The sequence below is a fragment of the Chiroxiphia lanceolata genome, chromosome 12 (genome assembly GCF_009829145.1).
Source record: "Chiroxiphia lanceolata isolate bChiLan1 chromosome 12, bChiLan1.pri, whole genome shotgun sequence".
In the NCBI taxonomy this organism is placed as follows: Eukaryota; Metazoa; Chordata; class Aves; order Passeriformes; family Pipridae; genus Chiroxiphia; species Chiroxiphia lanceolata.
The window spans coordinates 18,715,675-18,740,441 of NC_045648.1; the positions used below are offsets into that span (position 1 = coordinate 18,715,675).

The following is a 24,767-nucleotide window of genomic DNA, read 5'->3' on the forward strand; positions in this document are numbered from 1 at the left end:
GCACTCCAAGTGAATCATGGCTGGATTCATCTGTGCTCCATGCTCTGTGCATATGTAAGTTTATTTCTGCCTCCACCCTTGAGCAGTAAATCCTTAATGATCTGTCATAGGCTCACCTGCAAGGCACAACAGCCTGGAAGGAAGACTTCCAGAGCTTTTCTTTCTCCAAAAGCAAAGCTGCTGCTGGCTACAGGGACTAGAGATTTATTAATGCTGTTCAATGTTTTTCAAAGTTTTAATGTGCAAAGGAAGATAAAAGCCTTAATTAACAACTGCAAAAACATGCCATAAGACTGATAATGATGCTCCAGTAATTATCGCACACCCTGGTTATACTGTGCTAACCAAATTCCCTATCCAATTGTGCTGCCCGAGTGGAGTAACAGACAGTCAATAATACACCATGTGGAGAGCAAGATACCAGTATTAGTGTTTTCCTTGGAGTGAGGCATCCTCACAGCCTCTGGAGGATCAGTAATGAGACAGAGCAAAAGGAAAATACATGAAAGCAGCTCCTCACAGAGCCCTTTCAAGTTGAAGGATGTGCTGTTAGATTTCTACATGAAAACGGTGACATGGAAGTGGCCCTTTGAGAATGATGTATCAATATTAGCACTGCTAAGTGAGTCAGGTACCTACATCATCTGAGGCAACTTCTGCTTTGTTCATTTGTGTCTCCACACTTTTCTGCCGATTCCCTTCCTGCTAAAGGTGCTGAGGCACCTGCTGTTGCAAACCATAAACTTGTCCTTACTGTTTTCACACAGACGATGCAATTGTCCTGTTCATGCATTATTAAAGCCCTGATATTACAAGGGGACAGTCTGACTTGGGCCTTGCTGGCACTATCACATGTACACACTCACTGCAGAAGAGGGACTGCCCCAGAGAAAGTGCCGGATGTACAGACTTGAAACATGCACTGTCACACTCTCAGGTGTGGAAGGGTCTGAGTTTGCCTCCCTCTGAAGTGTCCTCTCCTAGACTAAGAGCGACAGAATAGGATAACACAACTCTCTTTCCAGTCCCCTCCCAGGGCACCACTGGTTATCCCTGGTTATCCACAGGTTATCCCTGCACACACAGACCTGTTTCCCCAGGTGAAGTGCTCCATGCCGCCACTGCAGCTAAGGTAGGGGTGCAAAGGGGTCTGAGATCAGCTGCAGTAATTCCTGGCACTGAGGCCCAGGGCTGATGGGCTTCCTTCCAGGGACATCTGGTCATTAACCCCCACAGAATAAGGGCTTTCAGGTCCTTTCAGTCAGGACAATGGGCTATATGCTAGGAAAGCTAACTTCATGCAGCAGAGACTTAATCACACCTTTTGGGACTTTAAAAGCTGGTAGCTATTGATTGAGGCCAGGGTGATGAAGCGAGGTCACAGCTGCCTTCATCCTTCATATGGGGTCCATGGAGACCACACGTAGTAACATGCAGAGTTCCCTATTGATTCAATGGCTTGGCAATTAAAAAGCCCTGTTTTCATCCTTTCAGTCATTTACCTTTCACCAGATGAAGCCAAGAGGCCCCAGCCAGCTCTGATGGCTGCCCAGCCAAGCTGGATGCACTCAGCTGTAACTCCAGATAAAGCTGGGCACAGCTTCATGTCACACAATTGAGGGCTGCCCGAGACGCCCCCCCCACAGCAGATGGGACAACGTTTCCCAGGCACAGACGGAGACCAAGAACCCAGTGAAGTGAAAACAGTGTGGCTCTGGAGGAAGGCCTTGCTGTGGGGAGAGCTGAGAGGAGAGGCACTGAAGCAAGGCTGTGTGAATGATTTGTTTTCTGTGCTGCTCTAATCCTCCTCCTGTCCCTCCAGCTCACCACTGGAACACAAGAGATGACAACCTCCATGGGGATCATCTGAGCCCCGTGGGGAAGGGAGTGTGTCTTTCTGCCCCTAGAAGTATTTCCCCAGGGCATTTACAAAGACTGAAGCTTGGGAGGGCCTCAAGCCATCTCTGTTCAGCAGGTAGCACGGTGGAGTTGGGGGCAGCAGAGGGGCTCAGTCCTCCTGGGCACTCCAGTAATACCAGTGGTGAACAGCTATGGCAAAGGCACAGTCTCAGCCCACAGTCAGCTCTGGGCCTTGAAGCACACACACACGGACTTCCCAGCAGGGAAGGGGATGTGTCTTTTCATAAATCACTTTGGTGCCTTAATAAAATAAAAGGCCATTTAATTTTCTTAGCCACAGTTTTATAAAACAATTGTCACAAGTGCCCAGTTTATCGTGGGCACGGATGATGAGACAGCAGAACAATGCAGCCAAGCTACAAAGATCTCCAGAAACAATAGAGGACTTTGCCAAGTTTTATGGAGAAAACATCTCAGATGAAGGTTTCATGCAGGCTGGATGCCTCCTGGCTGTTCTTGCAACACTAAGCATGAGAAGACAGTAGTTATTATACCAATACAAGACAAATTATGCCCTTTAAGTCATATGTACAAAGGGCACTGTTGCTATTTTTATAGTTAGAAATGCAGCTGGCACTTTACAGATGAACTTTCAAAGAAATCCTTTACGGCCACACCAGTGGTTTCCCTCAGCAGCCCTGCACCAAGATCTCCCAGTCTGGAGTGTGTGTGTGTGTGCAGGGCCAGCACATGCCAGGCAGCCCTTGGGAAGGAGCCCTGTGGCTGCCAGGGGAGCAGCACTGAACTCAGGGGCCTTGACTAGGTGGGGTGAAGGAGCTGTGTGACACATCCTTGCGTGTAAGGACACTCTTGCATCTTTTTTCAAGGGATAGAAGTGTGTCCCCCACAAACACTTTCTATTTGAGTAAATCTTGGCTGCAATCCCTGACCATCCACCTTCCTGTCATTCCCTCCATTCCTAGGCTCATCCAGAAAGGCACATCCTGACTGTTCAAGCAGGGGTAGAGGAGGAGCAAGAGCTGCTTCCTCGACCAAAGGCAAGTTGTTTTGGGGCTGCTGACTGGCACTGGCTTTGTGTGTTGCATCCTCTAGCCTGTTGCTCCATGAGGGCTCACATCTGTGTGAGGCAAGGTCTTCTCACACCTTATGGCCATGGATAACCCTCCAAAGCAGCTCCTTCCTTCCATCTTGTGTGCAGCAGTACTGAACTCTGGACAGTGCAGAGACTCGGGGGACTCCACTGGGAACATGTGTCCAAACTCCAGAGAGAAGACTTCATTTTAAAAAGCCCCTTTACATACATGTGGGTAACTGTGGGAGCATTATGATGCAGTTCCACAGGAATGAGCTCAGAATTGCTGCCCAGAGTGCAGGATAACAGAGGGATTATACCCCTCCAGGACTGGTAACTGGGGGGAGAGATTCAGGTCGTTCCCAGCCAGTGAGCACCAGGATGTTTGTACGTTCTCATCATTTCCTTGAGACTGATCTCATCTGTTTATGGCCATGTGAACTGTTCTCTTTACCAGAGGGGTGTTAGTGGGCTGCCATGGGATGCTTGTGCTGTGCCCAGCACAAAGAGTGGCGGCCCCCTGCCATCCCCAGGGCTGCTGCTGCCCTGCAGCCACCCAGCTGTGACGGCCCCGCCTGCCACAGCAACCGTGTCGCTGCTGAACCGGCTCCAAAACCTGACTGAGCCCCCGTCCTGCTTACAGAGAAATGTCTTTTAAGTTCTCATCCCAATATCTTCAAGATACAGACTTTTTCTCCTCAGTTTCCTTCTGTATTTACTTTGTGTTATTAGATGATGAAATCTGGCTAATGGGCACCCTAATTATTGCAGCATCCAAATGACAGGCTTCGGGCAAAATTATAATTACTTATTCAAAAGTATTCATAAAATTAACATATCCTGAATAAATTAAGGCTTAATTTAACAGGCCACTGCACTTATTACAAGCATTTAGCACATGCAATTGTTTAAACTTAGAAGAGAGCAACTTATTCTTTCACAAAATATCAGGGTCAGAAGTAGATGTAACCATAATTTGCTCTAACAAGAGCAAATGTCAAACAGTTTAGGGAGCTATACAGCAATTTGTTCAAATTCATGTAAGTTAAAAAGCATACAAAGAAGCTATTCCCAGGCTTTTAATTACAGCAAAGTATTCCAACCCTTCCTAAAGTTTTGTTTCTTAGCCAAAATAAAGAAGAAGAAAAGTGGTAAGAAAAAGTTATAAATTCCCTTTCTATTCTCCTCCTCCCTGTCTTGGAACAGATTCAGGGCTTTATGCTGAGATCCTTCTATGGTTCCAAGTATTATATTTGATATTTTTTTTAACTTTTATATACAATGCAGAGTGTTCCCCACTGACACATTAACACACAGAATGCTATCTGTGGTGAGAGGGGAAAGAGCTATTTCTGTTGGTGTGGAAAATCTCGTGTGCCACAGTGCCAATCCCCATGTAAAATCAAAGAACTTTGGGAAAATAACAGAATGGGACATTTAACAGCACCGTTCACCCCACCTGAGGAGTGTGCAGTGTCCCCTCCTGTCACCAGAACTGTGTCAGCTGGACATCTCTCACTGGGTCTCAGCCTGGTTTCCCGGGATTGGGGTGAGGTTTCTCAGCCATGCCATCTGTCTGTCCTTCAGTAGAAGGTAGAAGTGAATGACTTTTGAACAAACTGGGTCACTTCCTAACGAACTGGAAGAAAAGCAAGAGAGCACTGTGCTCATCTGCAGCCGTGCCTGCTGGAGCTGTGTGAAAGCCAGGGGCTGTTTCACACACACACAAACACACACTGCACCTTTCCTGCCTCCCACTTCCCTTTCTTGAAAACATGATTTTGTGTCCCTCCTGCTTGGGACTCAGGCTGTGGGGTTAGGAGAAACACTGCAAGATGTCCCCCATCCCGAGTCCTGGAGTATATTCTCGGATATTTTTTCAGCAGGATGAAATCAGTGAATTAATTCATTCTCCTCTTACTTAAACAAAGCAAGGAAGAAAGCTCTGTCCCTGAAAATGGACCTTTTACAGCATCCTGACCATTCCCACAGCTGCCCTGGGATCTGTTTTGAGGATTGTCTTTGTTGCTGCAGCAAAGTCAACAACAGCAACGTTTCTGTCCAACCTGTGCTAATGGAAGCATTACAGACCCTTCCCGTTTGCTCTTCCTGTTCATCCCAAAGTATTGGTACCAAGTTCATTAAAGGAATTACAGGATAAATCACACTTGAGAGAACATGATGCCGGTCAGGACCAGATGATTCCAATTTACTTCACTAAAATACTTCTGATTAAAACACATTGCTGGTGACGTGTCTTAAAAGGAACTTGGACTTCAAGCCCTGTAATAACTGCAATATGTTCTCAGTCTCTAGCCTTGCCACAGACTGCATAAGCTCAGTGTTAAAAACTCCTGCAAAAAGAGTTATTAGGTGCTTCCTTCAGACACAGACTTTCTCACTGTAGTCATTGCTGATGTCCTGGCACATCCTAGAGGGGATCATGCAAATTAATATCAATATTTAGATGTTCCAGACTCACCACGCATCATTATGGCACAGTGTCAATTCTACATAAACTTCCACATATGGAACATTTTAATAATCTCCCAACTGCAGCAAGAGAAATGGAAAGCAACAGCTTCAGCAATCAGCAACTCCTTAATAGCATCAGAATCTCGGCATTGACAGGGACTATATATCAGTGCTCAAAAGATCTGAGTAACTTTGATAGCACTGCTTTCCATCAAGATTTTTTGTAGTCACTGATCTTTCTCCAGAGATGCTAAGATATCTTCTAGGTGTATTTTTCGAGTTTACATCACAGGGCAGAACAGAAACTAAACACAAAAGCAAAGCAGACTTTTGGGGTTTTTTTTCACAATGTACAGAATCCCTAACTCCTTGATTCTCAAAGCTTTTGTGTATCTCAGTGATGCTGTCTGTCTCAGCCCAGCCTGAGGTGCCAAAAATTCTCAATGCATTTAAAAAAGTGACCAATCCCTCGGTCTCTTTGATGGGGGTAAAAAATTCCTGCCTTTTGTGTGTGTGTGTGTAACACAAAGGTGAGGAAATGGGGGGGGACTGGGGCACAAGCACACAGAGGTATTTCCAAGGCCTGGTCTGGAGGCAGACTGGCTGTATGTCTGTCAGCCTGCTGAAGGGATGTGCAGGCTCACAGGGGTCTCAGGGAAGATGCTTAGGGACTGGATTCTGGTGGAGAGAGGCCCAGAGGACCTTTGCACTGACCCACTCTCACTGTTCCTATCTGCAGTTTCTGTAGGATCACTGCATTTCCAGTTGCACCTTTATCTCCTGGCAGCAGCAGCTTAGACACCAAAGCTTCAGCCCTTTGAGAACTTTCTGTGAACTCATCAGACTTGTGATAAAATCAGTCCCCTGGCTCCACATGAACGTCTTGTGAAGATTAACCCCGAGATACCCATCTCCAGGGCTTCTCAGAGACCTGCACTTCAGGCAGTCACTCACACTGTCACATCCATTCTGCTTGAGCAACCAAACTGCCTCTCTCAGCTTTGTGAGGAGAGAGCAGTATCTAGGAGAAGACTGTGGTATTGTCTGCTGCAGGAACCATTTCAAGCCTCACCACATCCCCCTCTGGTTGCAGTGTGCGACCATCCAGCAAATTCTAACAGCAAATTGTGCTCAAGCTTGTAGAAGGGATCAGCTGCCACGTCCCTCTCTGTTTTGAGACCGTGGCAAAAGCACTGTGTGGCCACCACACTTCATGTCAGCAGAGCACCAGGCTGGCCCACTTCTGACATGGCAGTGTTCAGACAGCACGTATTTTAACAGGATTCAAAGACTCTCCACTCTGCAGCCATGTGGGATTTGGAGCTTCCTGTCAGAGATAGTTCTCTTTGCACTCAGAGTGCAAGAAGTGATCACTTGAGCTGAAGCAGCAGAAGCTCTCTGGAGCATTCAGCATCAGTGGGACAGCTCTGAGCCACACAAAAGGAGCTGGTGGGACAGATCTGTGTGAACTGAACTGGTCAATCTAATATCACATTTCTAGCTGAGGGGTTTTTTTTTTCATATTTTGAGTTTCCCACAGTGGATTATTTTGAATCTAACTTCACTGCCTGACCTGTTTACTGGTTAGGATGTTTATTTTTCCTGAAGAAAAACAATAAATGTTTTATGAAAGCAGCTTAAGAGTGAAGTATGAAAATGAAAATCAAAGGAAAATCCTAAAATGAACTCTTCTTGCCCTAGGGCAGAGAATATGGCCTCAGTATCTGAGTGTCCCACTCATGTGGGGAAGTTTTGCTGTTGTGAAATGCTGCACGTGTGCCAAGTAGCTGCAGATATCTGTATAACCCTTTCTTTGTCTCCTGGAGCAGTGAGTTATCACTGTGGTCCCCGCAGTGCACAATCCCAAACCTGCAGGCACAGGAATTGGGAGTCAGTGGCCCAGTCACAGCCACCTCAGTTGTGATGCCCTCAGGCTTTGTCCCTGCTCTCCTGCTGCCTCTCCAAAAAAGAGGCACAGCTGTTCTGCAGTCCAGCTCTGTGCAGATCTCTTGGGTATACAGGACACCTAAACCAGCTGGAGACACCCATGTTTAGGTGTCTGAACACTCACTTGCACTGTGTCCATTGGACCATCAGGACTGTTCGGGTCACGGCACAACAAAGCCTTCAGGCTTCAAGGAGGAAGAATTCACCTTCTTAGCTCACTGCATTCTGCTGCCCTTGTGTGGAGAAATGCTCTCAAACATAACCAGTGTGTAATAAACTCACAGGGAAGAGTCCCTGATGCAGCCACTCTATGATCAGAAAGTTCTTGGCAACGAAGGCGAAGGTCTCTTGGCCTGGGAGCTCCCGGGGCACAGGGATGTGCAGGACAGCACAGAGAGGTCAATCCATGTCACCAACCAGTGCTTGGAGCCCCAGAGAGCTTCCAGCCCAAGGGACAGTGTTAGAAGAGCAGGAGGGGCAGTTCTGCTCCCTGGCACATCCCTGAGCCAGCTCTGCCCCTGGCTGGGTGACAGTGCTGCAGACAGTGTGTCTTTGGTTAGAATCTGGAAGACAATATCCATACAATCCCTGGGGCCCTTTTCAGACATCCACACGCTATCAAGTAATGAACAAAGCATTCATGGAACCCTCAGGTGCTCCACTGTCCTGGCCCCTTTGCCTGTGGAAGTCCCTCCCTCCTGTGTGCCTGGAGCTTTCAGGACCCTGTTCTGCCACGCAACCGTTTAACGCTCAGACATCACGAGGCCAAATTTTTGTGGATATGAGCTACAGTAACTCTACTCTGCTTCCATCACCTCATCTAGGGAGGAGTGAATTCATGATTTTTTGCACAAAAAGTGAATAAAACTGTCTCTCTGTTGGTCACCCTGGCATCATTCAACTCCCACATTCCCAGAGGAGCTTAGTCTCAGCAAAGAAAAGAAAAGCAGGAGACAACTGTAAAGATTTTGGCCAGTAAATTCACTCCAAATCCCTGTATGCCTTGATTTGAAGAGCTTTTAAACCCAAGAGGACTCACAAAGTGCAATTTGGCCTTTGCACTGTTTCAACAATGAGCCATAAAACTAACACCCTGGACCAATTCTAGTCTCTGTTCATATGAATTTAGCCAAGCACCAGTAACTTTAATGTAACTCCACAAAAGTTAATCAAATGGTGAATCTTCCACACTGAAATTATTAAAGAAAGGAACTTCTGTCATGCCAGACTGCAAATGAAGCTTAGGGGAACAGCTTCAGGGACGGAAGAAGAAAGCTCCCAGATATTCAGGGTAGCTCATATCTCAAGAGCCTGTTTTTAATCATAACCTCTACAAGCTAGTTACACACAGCTCATGCTTTTCTACTGGGATAGAAGCTGCCAAATGGATGGAAACTGGACTTGGTATTTTCCAGTTGATGGGAAAGTTTTCTGAAGGATATTTGCTTGAGCAGCACAACAGCTTAGCATGAGCCTTCCTAGAAATGAAGCACAGAAATCACTGCTTCCATTAAATCACAGAATCCCAAAATATGCTAAGCTGGAAGGGACCCACAAGGATCATGAAGTCCAACCCTCAGCCCTGCCCAGGCCCATCCCCGAGAGTCACACCCTGTGCCTCAAAGGATCATCCAAACCCTCCTGGAGCTCTGGCAGCCTTGGGGCTGTGCCCACTGCCCTGGGGAGCCTGGGCAGTGCCCAACCACCCTCTGGGAGAAGAACCTTTTTCCAAAATCCAACCTAACCCAGTCCTGACACAGCTCCAGCCATTCCCTGGGTGCTGTCCCTGCTCCCCAAAGAGCAGAGCTCAGTCCCTGCCCCTCCTCTGCCCCTGCCCAGGAAACTGGAACTGCAGTGAGGTCTCCCCTCAGTCTCCTCCTCTCCAGCTGAACACACCAAGTGCCTTCAGTGTCCTCACACAGCTTCAAATCAAGGTCCTTCTCCATGTTTGTTGCCTCCTTTGGACACTCTCTAGTGCCTTCATATCTTTCTTATGTTGCAGTGCCCCAAGCTGCCACGATACTGAAGATAATGCACACGCTTTAGACAGTGTGAGTTCATACCAGTGCCCTGCTGAACCCTCACAAACAGTGCACTGGGGCTGTTCTAAGCACAGGTAGAAAAGGTGATTGCCAGGAGTGCCACGTTTTCCTGGAATGGCAAACCAGCCCTGCTGCTTACTGCCTTTGCCTCTATTCCTTGCCTCATCAGCTTCCACCCACCTTCTTGGAGGTGGAGTCAAAACCCTCTGTGGTGTTGGTGGGCTCCTGGTGCTCTGGGATGTGACGTGTGCCAACACGTCCTGCAACACAGTGCTATTTACTGCTCAGCCTTGATGTGGCAAGACAGCCTTGTCTGCATCCCTGAGAAGCTCTGAGCTAGCTCAAAGCCTGGCACTTTTCACTGGGGTCCCTTTGGCACAGCCGATTGCACAAATAGGCCCACAAACTCCTGAAGTGGAATTTGTCTGGAACAAAACACCCAGCTATTTTAATTTGGATCTTGAAAGAAGATAGAAAATAAAGATAGATCATTGTCATCCCCCTTCATGGTTTCATTCTTACTGGGGGGCCGCTTCAGCTGCATCCAAACCACAATGAACCAGTTTCAGCCCTCGTCTCAGTGTGAGCTAATATGCACTGTGTTAATTGGCACCAATGGAACCAAGGTCCTGGACACAGGATTTGGCTTAACAACAGAACGTGGAAGAAAAGAACCCTCTTTCCAGCTGCAATATGGTATCCTGAGTACCAATGGCAGGGAAAGCAAGCACGACCTGTCAGAGCAGAGGAGACCGAAAACATTGTGTGTTTGTCTCCTCTTGTGCTTCTGTAGCTCATCCTGCAGTATGTAGAACAGCTGGCTGATTCCTGCACAGCCCTATCCAAGGGGATCCCTCTGCACTGCTGTGAGAGTGAGGAAGAGACACAGTAATTTGCCTCCCAGGGATGTCCCAAGATGATCAAGATTTGGGCCTGTTTTCCCGTTCTGAATATCGAGCACAATCCAGTGAACAGGGCACATACTCTGCTAACACTGAACCTCTTACAAACCTTGTGTGATTGTGTGACATGAAGCAGATAAATCATTCTTGCAAAGCAGAAAGCTGGTCAGATAAGGTTGGACATTGCACTTAAATAAGCAGTGCTCCTAGTCTCAATCTCCAGGTATTTCCAAGGCTGAAGAACAAAAGATTTTCTGGTTTATTAGTGGAATGTCTGTTCGGCTTGAAACTAATACTTGATAGTGCTGCAGCCAGAACTCTGAGCCAGAATAAATGCATTAAATTCGGTGTTTCTTGAACTATGGCCCTGGTTTGTGAAATACTTAGTTGCTCAAAGAATGAAATGTTGAATCACCAGGAGTGAGAGTTGTAGCACAGAGGGGGAGTGAAGCCATGGGAAATGCTCTCTGTCCCAGGTGAGAAGGCAGGACAAAAGCAGCTTTCCTCAGCTTTATTTTTTTTTATGGCCCAAACAAGTAAAGTCTGTCAGATTCTTCTGGTTCTCTGATCAGGCCTGAGGTGCTTGGCTGTGCTGACAATAAGTATTAGTCATGATCACACTGTTATTTGTCCTGTAGATGCAGCTGGGGTTTGTCTCAATAGTGCACGTCTCAACAGGGAAAGTCTGGGCATTCCTCAGAGACATAGCAGGGAAGAGGGTAAAGATCTCGCCTTGTCTTGTCTGGTTCAGCTGAATCACAGGGTACAGGAGTTGTTCCTCAACAACCCTCCCAAGGAGAGAGGACAGAAAGAAGGAAAGCAGCAGAGCTCTGGGTTTGGGAGAGCAGACTGCAGCTCTGCCAAAGGCCTTGACACTCCTTTTCTCCATCCCTTGGTGTTGCCCCGGGAAGTGTTCCCTGTACCTGCCAACAGCAGGGAAACTCCACACTCACTTCAGCAGAGGGGAGGAAGTGTTTCAGTCCTATCCAAAGCACTGCTGGGTTTTCAATTAAAAACACCCCAAAACATCTGTGAGTTATGCCCAATAAGTTTAATAACTGAGGAAACCATAGCAAGTGACAACTACAAAATACAAAGCAGACACGGAAAACAATGGCATAAAAGTGGGAAGGAACAGTGTCTGCACTGAAAAATGAAAGCAAAATACACTTAACAGAGGCTCTGGGTTCAGATAGAACACACATGGTCACATACAACACTGCATTGGGAACAGCACACACAGATACTCGTTACACTGGGGGGTTTCACAGCTCTCCACTTCATCCCAGATGACAAGTAAATTGATGTTTTTACTCTCTTACATAAATTCTCGTGCACACAACATCATCAGCACCAAAGGTCTGGAAAAGAAATAGAAATCAATCAGAAGAGATGGAACCAGCAAACATTTAACACCATTTTGAAATGTTATTTTTACTATAGTAGCTAGTTCTACAGCAGAAATACATTTTCTTATGTCTTGTGACAGATGGGAGTAAAGAAAGAAGTCATTTTGGAAGAGGAATGCAATCTAAGTGACCCTTTTTCCGAGGCGCGATGAATTTTGTCAGAATGATAAATGATGCATAAATTCCCTTTTTCTATAGTTTCTTGGCACGCATTTATAAATAAACATGAGAAGAGAAAGAGAATTTGGAATGTGCTGTTGTTATATTTAGAAACAGTCGCAGCACTTTGAACTAGAACTGCTGAGGGTGGAATTCAGACAGCGAGCTCCGAAGGTATCCTTTGATATTCCCAGATACAAATCCGAGCAGTTCAAATGAAGTGAGGGGAGGGATGATGAAGAGCAGGAGAATGTACACCTATGACCTGTAAACACAATGCTGCTGCAGGCTGCTGACACCCCATCCTAGGACACCAAACCCTCAGTGTCAGTCACAACCTTCTCTCAGGGCGCTGTGACCTTGACCGGGGGGTTTGTTAGGGATGAGGAGGATCTGCAGGGCCACACAGATTATCAGGATCTGCAGGCAGGACAGTGACTGTGGCAGCTGTCTGAGAAAGCCACCTGAATCCCAAAGTGTCTGTCTGGAATTGCAGGTCTGGCAGGCTAAAATCCAAGCAACTAAACATGAAGGAAATAACGGGTGCAAGAGCAAGGAAATAGTGACTGCAAAAAACTTCGTGTTCAGCTGCACCAACAGACAGTTCTGAGCTCGGCACTAACAAGCTGTGAGGTGGATGTTTGGCTGCAGTAACTGCCAAGGGCTCACTGAAAACTATAAATTAAGACCTACCCCAGTGTGTTATGAAAATTCAGCTGGACTATTTGTTTTAATGCTTTCTACACCTGTTTTGGCCAACTCTTCTTTGAAAGGACTTGGCTTTAAAACTGACTCTGGCTTATGTTTTGTTCACATTATTGAGGAGACAACTCTGATAGTATTTTGGGGATATAGGCTTTAGTTTTATGCACATCAGTATCATATAAATGTTTATATACATTTTTAGCTTATACATGAAAATGTCTGGAAATGAACATTAAAGGATGTGGATAGTTCTCTATTGTCCCCGGCACCAGCTGCAAATACCCTCACTATGGCTTCCTTTGACATTTCCAAATTATACACAAAGGCAAAATTACTTCAGCAGGAGCTTTCCAGAGAAAGGAAGTCAGAGCCAAGAGACCATCCAAGCCTTGAGGTTGTCTTTGGGGACTGTAAGGTCCCAGTGACAGTGGCTGTTTTTCTGTGGCACAGTCAGGCACTGCTAAGCACAGTGAAGTTTGGGTCCCCTGCTGCTCCCTCAACACAAGTCCTGAACAGTGGTAAACCAGCCCCTGTGTAGTGTTCCCCCAGAGCTGGCAGGGCCCCAGCCTGACAGTTGGAGCTGCACAGCTCTGCAGCCACATCTTGTGATGTGAGGGGGTGCCACAGCAGCCAGTGCTAATGAGAAAGGTTGCAGCAGCCAAGACTCCTGTGCCTCCCCAGACAATTCAGGTCTGTTCTTTCAGGGGAGTTAAGAGAGAAACTCCTTCCCCTAAACCTGTGCAGCAGCAGTTATTCTCAGAACAGGCCAGCAGCTGAATGGAGAGGGAACACTGCAGGGAGGAGCAGGTTGAAGTAGATGTGCTCCATACTGCAAGGGAGCCACTGGAGGTCCCAGGGTCTGAAATTCCAGTGTCCAGTTCTGAGACTGGGAGCAGGGCAGAGCTTGCTCCTGAGACATCAGCTGAGTCTGACTGGCAGCCTCCTTGCAAGACTCACAGGAGGGAGTGTGGAAATAAAGACAAAAATTTGTGGAGGAAGCAAAAAGAAAGAGTAACTGTCTGGGCAAGCTCAGTGTGGTGAGTACAGGCACAGGCAGACGTCCCAAGTCACAGCTTGGCACGCCCGTGACACGGTGCATTGGACCTTCATTTGGTACTTCCAACATCCAGCTCCAGGTGGACTTCAGGACTCTGGAAAATGTCAGGCTGCATTTGGATAAAAATCAAGCGCAGGAAACATGGACATACCCAGGGAGCCCAAATCCATAGTGAATCAGTCGCTACACGCAAGGATTGTCATTCTCTGCAACGCACCCGTCTCACCGTTTGGAAAATCACTAAAATTTAACACAACCATGTCTCGAAATGTAGATTGTAAAAAGATAAAAATCATGCAAAGCCCAATTACAATTACACTGGAGTACCATGGAGCCACTGGGCACTTCTCAAAACATCAGCTCCCATTTCCCTGAAGACCCAGCTTAGGTTATGTGGCCTCTGATCTGTTTTGGGAATAAGCTGCATTTTTTGGCACTTAGATTTTATACCTTATACTCATCCAGATGATTAATAACCTAATTGAAGCACATAAATAAAGGGCTTTATTGTCACATTTATGCACATGGTTTAAATGTGGATGTACATAAAAGGTGTTTCCCTATCTTATTGTAATTTATTATCATTGCTGATGAACTCCACTCAGTGTTATAAAGAAAGAAAAGAGGAATGTGTTCAGACTTGCTGCATTCCTCTTCTTGTGGTTACTCACAGAAACATCGAATGTACAGCTGGGCCCAAGGTCAGGGGAGGATCCAAATCAAAAGGCTGTTACTCCTCTGTCCTTCACACTTAAATCCTTGTGTTCAGAGGTAGGATAAAGAGTTTAGTGTCTGTGGTTCTAATTCTAGATTCGAAAGAAGTGATAGTCCCTAGCAGAACAAGCTGACTTTAATAGATTTCCAGGACTTAAAGCAGCAGAACTTCCTAACAAAAAGAAGGAGACCAAGCAATCCTGGTTATTTGGTCGCGAAGTTACATCAGAGCAATTAAAAAAAGAGCAATGCTACCAAACTGCAATTCAGATCTGAGGAGAAGATGCAGGATTTTCAAACACCACCTTCTCATCAGCTTGCAAAACGCTCCAAGGCAAGACTTCTATCTAAATCTAAAATAGGATTTTAAATGTGCAGTGACTGCAAATTGCAGAATTGTTTTCTTCACTTGGCTTGTCATAATCTGTAGCTAAGAGTCCAAAAGCACACTGCAAACAAAGCCCTGCGCAGGGGGATAATCCAATAAATTGACCTCTCTCAGTTCACTCAAAATCTGATGACCACTGACATCATGAGAGATTAAAAGAGAATTACAGGGCAGTAATATATTTTGGTAGGAGTAAATCTGCTTTTTGAAGGCCTTCTTTATAAACATTTGCTGAGGAGCCTTTGTGATAAAGGGAACACACGGTATAATTAGGAAGAGTGTCATTGAAACAATCACCTGAGAAAGATCCCTTCTGCCAGTGAGTGCAAAAATCCCTTTATCTGCTCATTATTGACCAAAATGCAGAGGCTTACAAAAGGAAGACAGAGTGTATCAGCAAACTGATGGGGAAAAGAAGATATTATTTAAATGAATGCTCAGTAAAGGGTTTGTCCACATGCAGGCCTCCATGTTACCCAGAATAAAGCTACAGATCTTCACAACAAAGGCACATTGCATATTTCCTTTCTCCTCCTGCTCCCCATCATGTTTTAGGAAAGAGATTGATCATTATGAATCTGCAGTCCCAGAATGTGCAGCCCTCACTTTGAAACCTGGATATCAACCCTATGAGCTCGCCCTCACTCTCCTCGGGGTATCAGTGGACAGGACCATGCACAGCCAGGCCATTCCCCAAGGGGCTCAATGTCAGAATGTGTGTTTGGCCACTGCTGTATTACACAGATGCCTCAGAGCCGTGCAGCAGATGAATGACAGAGGGAAGAACATGAGACAATGGTACCTCCCTTCAAGTAATAGTCTTGAAAGCCAGTAAGAGAGAACATCTCAGCTGCCAGTGATATTATAAGAGGCTCCGTTCAGGATCGGGTGCCTCCGAGATGGAAATGGCTGTGGCTTCTTCCTTTGTTGGGGATGTGACCCAGACCAGGCTGCAGGGGAGAGCAGGGGCTGTGGCTCCCTAAGCCCCCTTGTAAATCTGCTCATGGCAAAGAGTAAATTAAAGCATTAGGCCCATGCAACACACACGCCTGCATCATTACAGGCTTCCGAACTTGCATCGGGACTGCTTTAATGAGGTCAGCAGCAGCCCCTCACACCGAGCTCAGTAGGAGCAGACCCTCCTTTTGATAACTGATTTTATTTAGGATCACTCTCCAAATGCTGTAGGAAAGCTAAACTCCAGGTAGTTTAAGGCTGTTCGATACGAGGCTCAGGCTGCAAAGCACGTTTGTTTCCAAATCTGCACTGACCCTTCTCACCCGGCAGGTTTGATTTCAAAAGCCGGCAATATCATTTGAAAAATGTTCACTCGCTCATCAAGGCTCCGCAGTTCACCAGTTTTAATCAACCAGGGCCTGGTTTTTCTGGGGAGGGAATGCAGAACAGAAACCATGCTTGAAACCCCCCTAATGTTCTGATCTTTGACCCTTGCCATAATTGATTCTGAGAACCCCTGTGTGATACGTGAACTGTGTAAAATGTGGTCAGAGGCTGTTTTTAAAGCCCCTCTTCACATCTACTTTAAAATGTTTGTGTGTTCCAGATTAAACTTAAATCTATGGAGGCTTGAGCAGCCCTGAAAGCAGCAGTGCAGCTGAAGTTTGAATAGAAATGTGTCTCATTTGAATAGCTAATATTTGTAAGCAGCATCCTTTAACTTGGTAAAGAGCAGACCTTTTGTTCTTCTGACTTACACAAGTGATTGATAGCTCATTAATGTCCCTGACAAAAACACACAGCAACAGCAAAAATGTTACAGAGTATAATGAAGGGAAGAAAAGGCACTTAATCCCGGGTCATAATTTTCAAACAAGGAAAGGAAATATATATTTTTGTGTTATATTCTGATCTTGATTGCTCAAATGCTAATCCAAGTATGGTTTATGAATCTGCACTTGTAAATACAGATGTTCTGACTCTCTGTGTGCATTACACTCCTAAAGCACAATACAATATAGTGTCAAGACAAATAAACGTGGACTTTGATGGGGAAATATCCTTTTCATTCTCCCTTGCTTGCACATTTCATACATTTTTTATCTATGTTGTTCAGTAGTTCTAAAACTGCAGCATTGAAATCCCAGCAAGTGCATCAGATGAGATTAGAATAAACTGTTCTGATAAAAGTAGTTGCAATGTTCTGAGACATTCAGACCACCTTTTTTATAAAGCAGAACTTGATCCTTCTTCCCTTACTCCACTGAAAAGACTCTTTTTCTAACAGGACTTTATACCTACACCTGCCATTGTATGAGCCAACTATTATTCATCTCCTGATAAGAGCAATTCCATTCTCCAAGCTGCAAGGAGCTGAGGACAACTAAAGGCAACTGGTACCTGAAGGTAAAGAAAACCTTTGCCAAATAAATAGTGTGTTTCCAGCATGTGTGTTACCAGAGGACACAATGTGGCACGGAAGGCCATCATATTGCTCAAGGGAATATCTCTGAAGAACATCAGGAATTCTTCTACCAGGATGCAAGAAACATTGATAATTTTACAGTAGTATGGTTTCTATTTTAGCTCTGTGGTAGTCATGGCAATTCGACACTGATTGGGTTGTTTTATTATATGTGATAATAAATGCATTTTATTTAACATGTTGTGTCGGAGAGAAAAATACCTCCTTCCACTAGGAAAATGTCATAATCAAATGGATCCCCTAAGCAATGCAGCACATCAGATCAAAATGATGTGGCAAACCTCCAACATTTATGCAGCCAGGATTAACAGGGTAAAACTAATTCCTTACCCCCTGCCTGCTACCCCAAGCCTTTTTTCAATTTGTCTAACACAGTTTAGATTATTTCTTGCAACTTCTTCCAAAAGGGGTAGGAATTTTCTAGATTTCTTCTGCAAATGTATGTAACAGCTAAGAAGGAGTCTCAAGACTTCTGGAAAGATTTCTCTGGATAGAAAAACAGAAGCAAAGACTTATTGAAGCCCGTCAGAAAGAGCAAAGGAAAACATTTCTTAGATAAGCAGGGAGGTTTGAGAAATGTGAAGATGGGAATTGTTAAATATTTGAAGTGATATGGGCAGCAAAACTGAATGAGAAGAAGAACTGAAGAAGAATTTCAGGTCCTAAAGATCCCTAATGAAGTTGGGAGAATGGAAGAAGAAAGGAAGGAGAAGACAACGAAAGATCTCTCCCTCTCACTGTGCTCTTAGTTTGGAAGAAGCAAGATGTAAGTGGGGGTTTACAGACTCATAACCAAGGAAGATTTCCAAGCAAGACAAAATAATCTAAATTGAATCTTTGTTTGCTGGAGTGATGAAAAACCCAAACACCCAAAAACCCAAGCGGCGGAGAGGCAAGAGATCAAAAGGGTCTTCTCATTAAAAGCTCCTATTCCCACTTTGTTCCCTTTCATAGCTGAGGAACACACCTCAGCCAATCCCTTCAGGTAGTTTAGCTGTTAAAGCCCAAGTCTGGAGGGAATATTCTGGGGTTTTAAAATTAGGGACCACAGACAAGAAAATGTAGCCTACCCTCTTCCATCTCTCTCCAAGCAGTAGAACCCTTTGCTGCCTCCTGGAAGGGTTAATTTTGGCCATCTCAGGTTCTCCAGAGGAGCAGAGACCTCACACTCACCACCTGACTCCCAGAAACACCTCACTGCTGGGCTTTAGGGTGTCAGGAGATTTGGAACGTGTTAACCCATGCATTGCAAAGATCTGTACATTCAGTCCCATCAAATGTCATGAGGGCTTGAAAATACTTGTCCTGAGGACCAGTTGTTGTCAAAGTAGTGAATAAAAAGAAAAAGAGGCCACTATGCTCCAAAAAAGAGGTAGGAGAACGGAACTGCACATCATAGTGAGTAGTAAAAACCAGAGAGAATGATCTGGGTCACTTGGAAACAAACACTATATTGTCATAATGGCCACGGTAAAATGATACATTGCAACCAAAGAACACAGTCCCAGCTTGCCAGAGAGGGGAAGGGGATCACTCTGGGGAATCAGAAACCAGGAAAATTGCTTGGGATAGAGAGTTCCCAGAGAAGAGTTAACAAAGTCTTTGCACATGAATCAGAATAATTTTACAGAAGAGTAGTGAGATGAAGTCATCACTACTTCAGGTGCTAGATTGCTACCAAAACAGTCTGTGCCATTCTGGTTTTCACAGTTTAGAAAGGAAAGTGATACACTGGAGGGGGTTAAAGAAGCACTCGAAGAATGATTCAATGAAAGATTCCTTTACATTGAAGAGCTCAAGGTCTTCCAGTGGTTTAGCTTAACAACCAGAAAGTTCTTCCAAGAGGTGGCTTGCTCAGGGGTGTTAAAAGAAGTATTTGCAATATAAAATGTTAGGCCTATTATTTAGGTTCTCTTATACACAATATGTAAAGACTGGGAGTTGAATCTACACATACACAGATTGGAATGCCAAGGAAATGAACCAGTAAAGCAACTTAGGAAAAGTTGTGAGATGCTATAAATGGAAACATTTTAAGAAGAAGCAAGTTTTTCTAATTTATATCCTAATTGGTAAAAAAGAATTAATTCAGAAAAGTTCAACAGACTGTATTAAACAAGAAAAAAAGGTTAGATGGCTTTATAATCTTGGAGTCACTCTGGTTTCTTATCCAACTTCATTATTGTTCCCCAGCAGGGTAAGTTCCCGTTGCTGATTGCAGGAGGCAGTTGTGTTCTGACTGCCTTTCCTGCTTTGCTCGGAGCAGTTCACTTCGTTTAACAGCTGCCTCATTAGCCTGTTGCTTAAATAATCAACTACAGAAATGTATTGTTAGAAAGCTGGAAAAATTCTAGTTGAGAATATATTTTGTGCACTGCATTACATACAAAGATGCAAAGCAGGGATCAAAGTGCTTTGCCTCCTGAAGTGAAAGAATTCCAGTGGTTGAGTCAAAAGAAACGCTCCAGCATTGGAGTATTCCTTCAGGAGAAAGCAGTGTGATTTCACTAACAGCAGTCACCTCCTCCTAAGGGGTGGGTGAACAGTTCCAAGATGTCTGGAAAAATATTAAGAGTTTAAAAGCTTTTAGTTTATACATGGTTAGGTTTGGGTCTTGTTTTTGTTTCAGATGCAATCTCAAAAACAGAACTCCAACTGCTTTAGAGAAACACCGGGGAGGCTGTTTGTTTTCTAAAGTGCAGAGGTTTAGTCAGTGTGATAGTTTGGAATAAAACCACCCTGCTTTGATGTTTCCTTACCCTCACTCCAGCAGCCTTGTCTTCCACGTCCAGGCTGATGAGGCGTAACAGTCTAATCAACTATTTGTCTGGAGTGCACCGGTAAGAACACGTGCAAGAAAATGATTCTGAACTCGAGCTGAACTGTGCTGCAGCGTCTTCCCTCAGTGCTGGGTACTGCTGAACTGATGGGGAGTGACTGCTGAGGAAAGGTGCAGTGCAGAGAACTCAAGTCTGACAGAAACAGGGACAATCTAAACGAGGAGGCAGCTGCAGAGGTGCCGCTCAAACGCCCCCGGTGCCCTCTGCCAGAGGGGAGTCACACACAAGGGGGGATTTGGGCTGAGAGCAAATGTGCAAACCTGTGTATTTCTGAGGAACTCGTGAAGGCAGTTCTGAACCTGATTCAGAGATAATCAGGGAATTGGGGAAGGAAATTACATGTTCTCCATAAAGAGGAGAGATTAGAGCATGCTAACAACACGTACATCTCTCCCTCTATAGGCCACGTGACCGTGGATAAGAAGCAAAATATTATGCACATGCCTAAAAAAGAAGATTCTCCAGAAATGAGGTCAAATGCCTTTCACCAGAGAAAATCTGCAATAAACCAAGCAAATTCTTCGGTAGTGTGCATTTACAGAGTAGAAGTGGCCCACTTGTGATTATTGTACCAGTAGAAGTATGGCAAAAGTTATAACAATTAAATGCAAGTCAGAACATGCATATACCTTCATTTGTTCTTAAAAAAAATAGAAAGAAAGGAAAAGGAGTGATTTATTAATTGCATGGGTAGAAGATTATGAAGATGGTAGTATTCCAGATGGACTTAAGTAAGGAAAAATAATAAGTCATACTATGTGGTAACAAAAACCCCTGTTAATATGGTTGCATGTATTGAGTGGGTTCAAAGTTCTTACCAAAATCAGCTCATCATTAGCTAATTCTCGAGTCCAGTATGTTTTGGGGCCATCTCCCTCAATAAGAGTTTGTTTGCAATAGATCTTGTTTTCATTCTCCCAAGTGGCCAAACTCTGCAGGCAAGAAAACCATTAGGAAATACATTAATTATATTCCCCAGTAGCACAAGACAGAGACACAACAATGAGCAGCAGTGAGAATAATTGCTCACTAAAGGAGCAACACACAGATGGATAAAGGAAAGCCGTGACATCAAAGTTAAGGTGTGAAGGGGCATCTTGGAAAGAGGTCTATATTAATAACAAGGTAACTGGAAATGTGTCTTTGCAGGGTGAAGCCACTCAGTTTCTATAAAACGCTTGTTGCTGAAAAGTGTAATTTAGGAACATGACAATGTGGTGTCTGTGTTCCCAAGCATCTCTGTACACGTGTGGTTTGATCTGACATGTTATTTATCACTAGAGTCCCCTTAGAGTCAAAGCACAGACAGTCCTATACATCACACTGTGGTCATATATTTGTCACCTACAATCTTTCCTGCTATATGGCACTGTGCCAAGTTAGCTGTATGTAAAACAAACTAGAATGAATCACAACCAAATTAAAGAAATTTGGTTAAGAGTTCGGGTGTTTGTGACATTACATTTTAAGATTGTGGGTCTGGGCATTTTTCAAAGCATTTCAATGATGACTATGAAATCATTGAAAAATAAAAAAAAAGAAAAAAGATAGGATTTTGTTTAACTTTCACAAACAGGCAAGTCTTTTGCTTTTCATTCTAGCACTGAACTATCATTGCACAGTGCAATGGAACAGCTGTGCAGGAGGATGCCCTGTAATGAATGTGCAAGTAATCACTTTATAACTACATGGGGGAGACATTCATTAGTCTATGGTTATATACATATATATTTATACACACGTGTGTGGGTGCATATATATGCCTAAATTCAAGTTAACACTTCCCAGACATTCAAAGGGAAAACCCCTTCTACTTTGATTTAAGGTTAGCTGCTTACTTTATAAATATTTTTCAAAACAATAGGTTTTATAAGCCATTCTCAAGCGACAGTTGTAGAAGCTTTGCCTTGCAGTACAACTACATATGTCTCCCTCTTTGTCTGTATGAACAATGGATCAAGTTAGTTGGCAGAACAAAACCCTCCACCCCATAAAGTATATCAAAATCTATCACCAGTCAGCAGTTTTGCCAGATATTGCAAATTACATTCTGGAGTATTATTTTATTCTCTGTCAGCCTTTGCTCCATGGCCCCATCTTGGTTATATACACACAGCAGTACAACTTATTCCTGAGAGTGGACTATAAATAATTCCACAACACATGGAAAAAATTTACTACTTCACAAAACACATTTCTTTCAGGTTTTTCCAACTTTCATAGCTTACAGCCATAATTATTGTTTTTCCATCTGCAGCAATAAATCCTTCTCTAGAAAGCGGGTCACTTTTATTGTATCTGCATTATGCATGAAGACACTAAAATACTACTTTTGCCGAACAAGATAAATTAACAAAGCCAGCAACATTTCCTGAACAAACTGTTAAATATACAATAACTCATCCCAGAGATCAAGTGGATGTTTTAAACATTCACTGACTCCCAGAATCTCCTTCGCTTTTTCATAAATTTAAGTTCACGGCAGTTGCACCAAAGACAGTATGTTCTGAATTTTTAATGGTGCAAAGGGTCTCAGAAGCTGGCCTGAGAATCAGGACAAATCATATTTTGGAAAGTGGATTATTTCACCATCATTGGATACTTTTAAAACTGGGTCCTCATTTGGGACTACATTCTGATGCTCTTTATTTGTACTTCTTTTATAAGAGTTTTATATGTACTTCTTTTATAAGTGTGAGAGTAAAGTGCCCAGGGAAAGCACAACTAACCCATGCCTTTGATAACTCTTTTCAAAAGACAGCTATGACCACAGCCCAGGTCCCCAATACCTCAGATCCCAGGTACCTACATCAGCGAGAACCTGGTGTCAGATGCTGCTGACTGAAATCTCCCTCCACGGCCACACAAGTGCTTACAAAGGTCTCTCACACGGAATCAAGCCCAAAACACTCCAGTGAGTGTCCTCCATTCCCTTCTGCTCAAGGAGATGGTGTAACTATGGCTGGTATAACACCACCTGAAAGTCTGTCTTACACTCTGCTCAGCAAATTGGACATATGCACTTACAAGGGCATGAAAGAGGATTTGAGCCCCAAACTACAAACAGTCTGTGGTCCTGCTTGTGAACTCCTCCGATTCAATCTAGGACAAAAGTTATGTCAGGTTTGTGCACCAAATCCTGACTCTTGAGGTCTCTCTCGCTCCACCATTTCCAATGTTTCTGTCAGGGACAGAGGTTGGGGAGAGCTTTCCCTGCAGCCTAAGTCTCCAGGGGAGAGGGAAGCAAAAAGAACCGGACAAAACTCTGCCAGCCAAGGAGCTGGCAAACAGGTATCTGATCTCTGCTTTTGGGAGTGCTCTTTTTTGTCGTGCTCTGCTGCCTTCAGATTTCAGTTTTGTCTTGCAAGAGGGACAAGAGCAGTGGTGACCACCAAGAACCCCCAAAGAGTGCTTTCTGGCAAGAAGAGGATGGAGGGCAGCAATGCCACTGCCTGGGGACACCGGCAGCAGATGTGTTTGTCCCATCTAAAAAGAACTTGGTAAAACACACACACCCCCACACACCCCAGCTCTCCTCCTACCCTGCACTTTCGTCCATCCACCGTCTCCTCCTCAAAGCTCTCCCCGATTTTGAAGTTGATCTCGGTGGTGCGGACAGTGGTGGAAGTTTTGATGTAGAACTGGTCGCCGTCCTGGCGGATCTCCACGTGGGGTTTGGAGGCGGCCGCCACCGCCACTTTCCTGAGCATGGCGTTGACACCTGGGCAGAGCGGGGAGGAAAGCAGAGCTTGACGCCTCCGGCCGTGCCCCGGGCTGACCTCGCCCCGCGTCAGGCGGATCGAGGAGCGGGGCTCGGGGCCGGGGCTCGGCGCGGACCCCCCGGCAGTGCCGCGGGCCGGGAGCTGCGGGGCTGCGGCGGCTCCGCACAGACCGCGGGTGTCGGGGGGATGCCCGGGCACAGCGCCGGACCAGCGGCTCCCGGGGCAGCCCCGCAGGTGAGGCGGGGACACGCCGTGCCTCGGCCGCCCCTCCCCGGGCAGGGCTGAGCCACCCCCGCTCCGGCGGAGCCTGCCCTGAGCCGGGTGCCCGCCCGGAGGGAGCGCAGCGCGGCCGCGGTGCCCCCCGCGCCCTCCCGCCGGGCACAGCCCGCTCCCGGCTCCCCGAGCCTCACCCAGCGCCTTCAGCAGCTCGTCGAAATTCTCGCTGCTCCTCATCTTCCAAGTGCCGGCGAAGTTGGGCATGGCGGGGCGGGCGCTGCGGAGGCGGCGGGGACGCGGCGCTGCTGCTCGTTCTCCGGCTCAGGCACCTTGTGAGCGGGGCGGACCGCGGCGGCGGCTGCGGGAGCGGGGCACACCCACCCGACCCCCACCCCTTCCCCCGGGCCGGCACCACGCCGACAGACAGCCGGCCCCCTCCCAGACACGGCCATCCATCCCTCCATCCCTCCATCCATCCGTCCATCACTCCCTGGATGCCCTCTCCATCCATCACTCCCTGCCCGCCTGCCTTGCAGCCCCCCGGGAGCCTCCTGGGGCTGCCCAAGCAGAAGAGCCCGGCTGTCACTTGTCCCACAAATGGGGGACGCCGAGGACTTGATGAAAGGCCCCAGAGGCAGGCAGGGAAGGCAGCGGGCAGTCCAACCAGGTGCAGCCTCTCCAGGCTCTCAGCGGGTCGATCCCACCACGGCCCGGCCGAAGCACAGCAATCCACGACAGCGAGCTCCCGAGCTCCCCACACTCACACATCCCGGCGGGCTGCACACCTGCCGGCCT

The 24,767-nt window shown here is 45.8% G+C and overlaps 1 protein-coding gene across 1 annotated transcript; it reads right to left on the minus strand.

Moving 5' to 3' along the window:
• Positions 1-11,351: 11,351 nt before the first annotated feature.
• Positions 11,352-24,301, minus strand: CRABP1 (cellular retinoic acid binding protein 1). The gene is made up of 4 exons (XM_032699940.1): positions 24,167-24,301; positions 23,577-23,755; positions 20,853-20,966; positions 11,352-11,680 (listed from the first exon to the last, which is right to left on the minus strand). Exons 1-4 carry the CDS (start codon positions 24,234-24,236, stop codon positions 11,630-11,632), a joined length of 414 nt encoding a protein of 137 aa, XP_032555831.1. The 5' UTR covers positions 24,237-24,301; the 3' UTR covers positions 11,352-11,629.
• Between the last annotated feature and the right edge of the window lie 466 nt (positions 24,302-24,767).

Bases quoted from the DNA above. Each gene is read 5' to 3' on its own strand.
- CRABP1 (XM_032699940.1), bottom strand. From the start codon at position 24,236: ATGCCCAACTTCGCCGGCACTTGGAAGATGAGGAGCAGCGAGAATTTC. The intron at 20,967-23,576 runs GTAGGAGGAGAG...TCTTGCCTGCAG, and splicing joins TGGATGGACGAAAGTGCAGG to AGTTTGGCCACTTGGGAGAA. The intron at 11,681-20,852 runs GTAAGAACTTTG...TTTCTTTTCCAG, and splicing joins CTAATGATGAGCTGATTTTG to ACCTTTGGTGCTGATGATGT.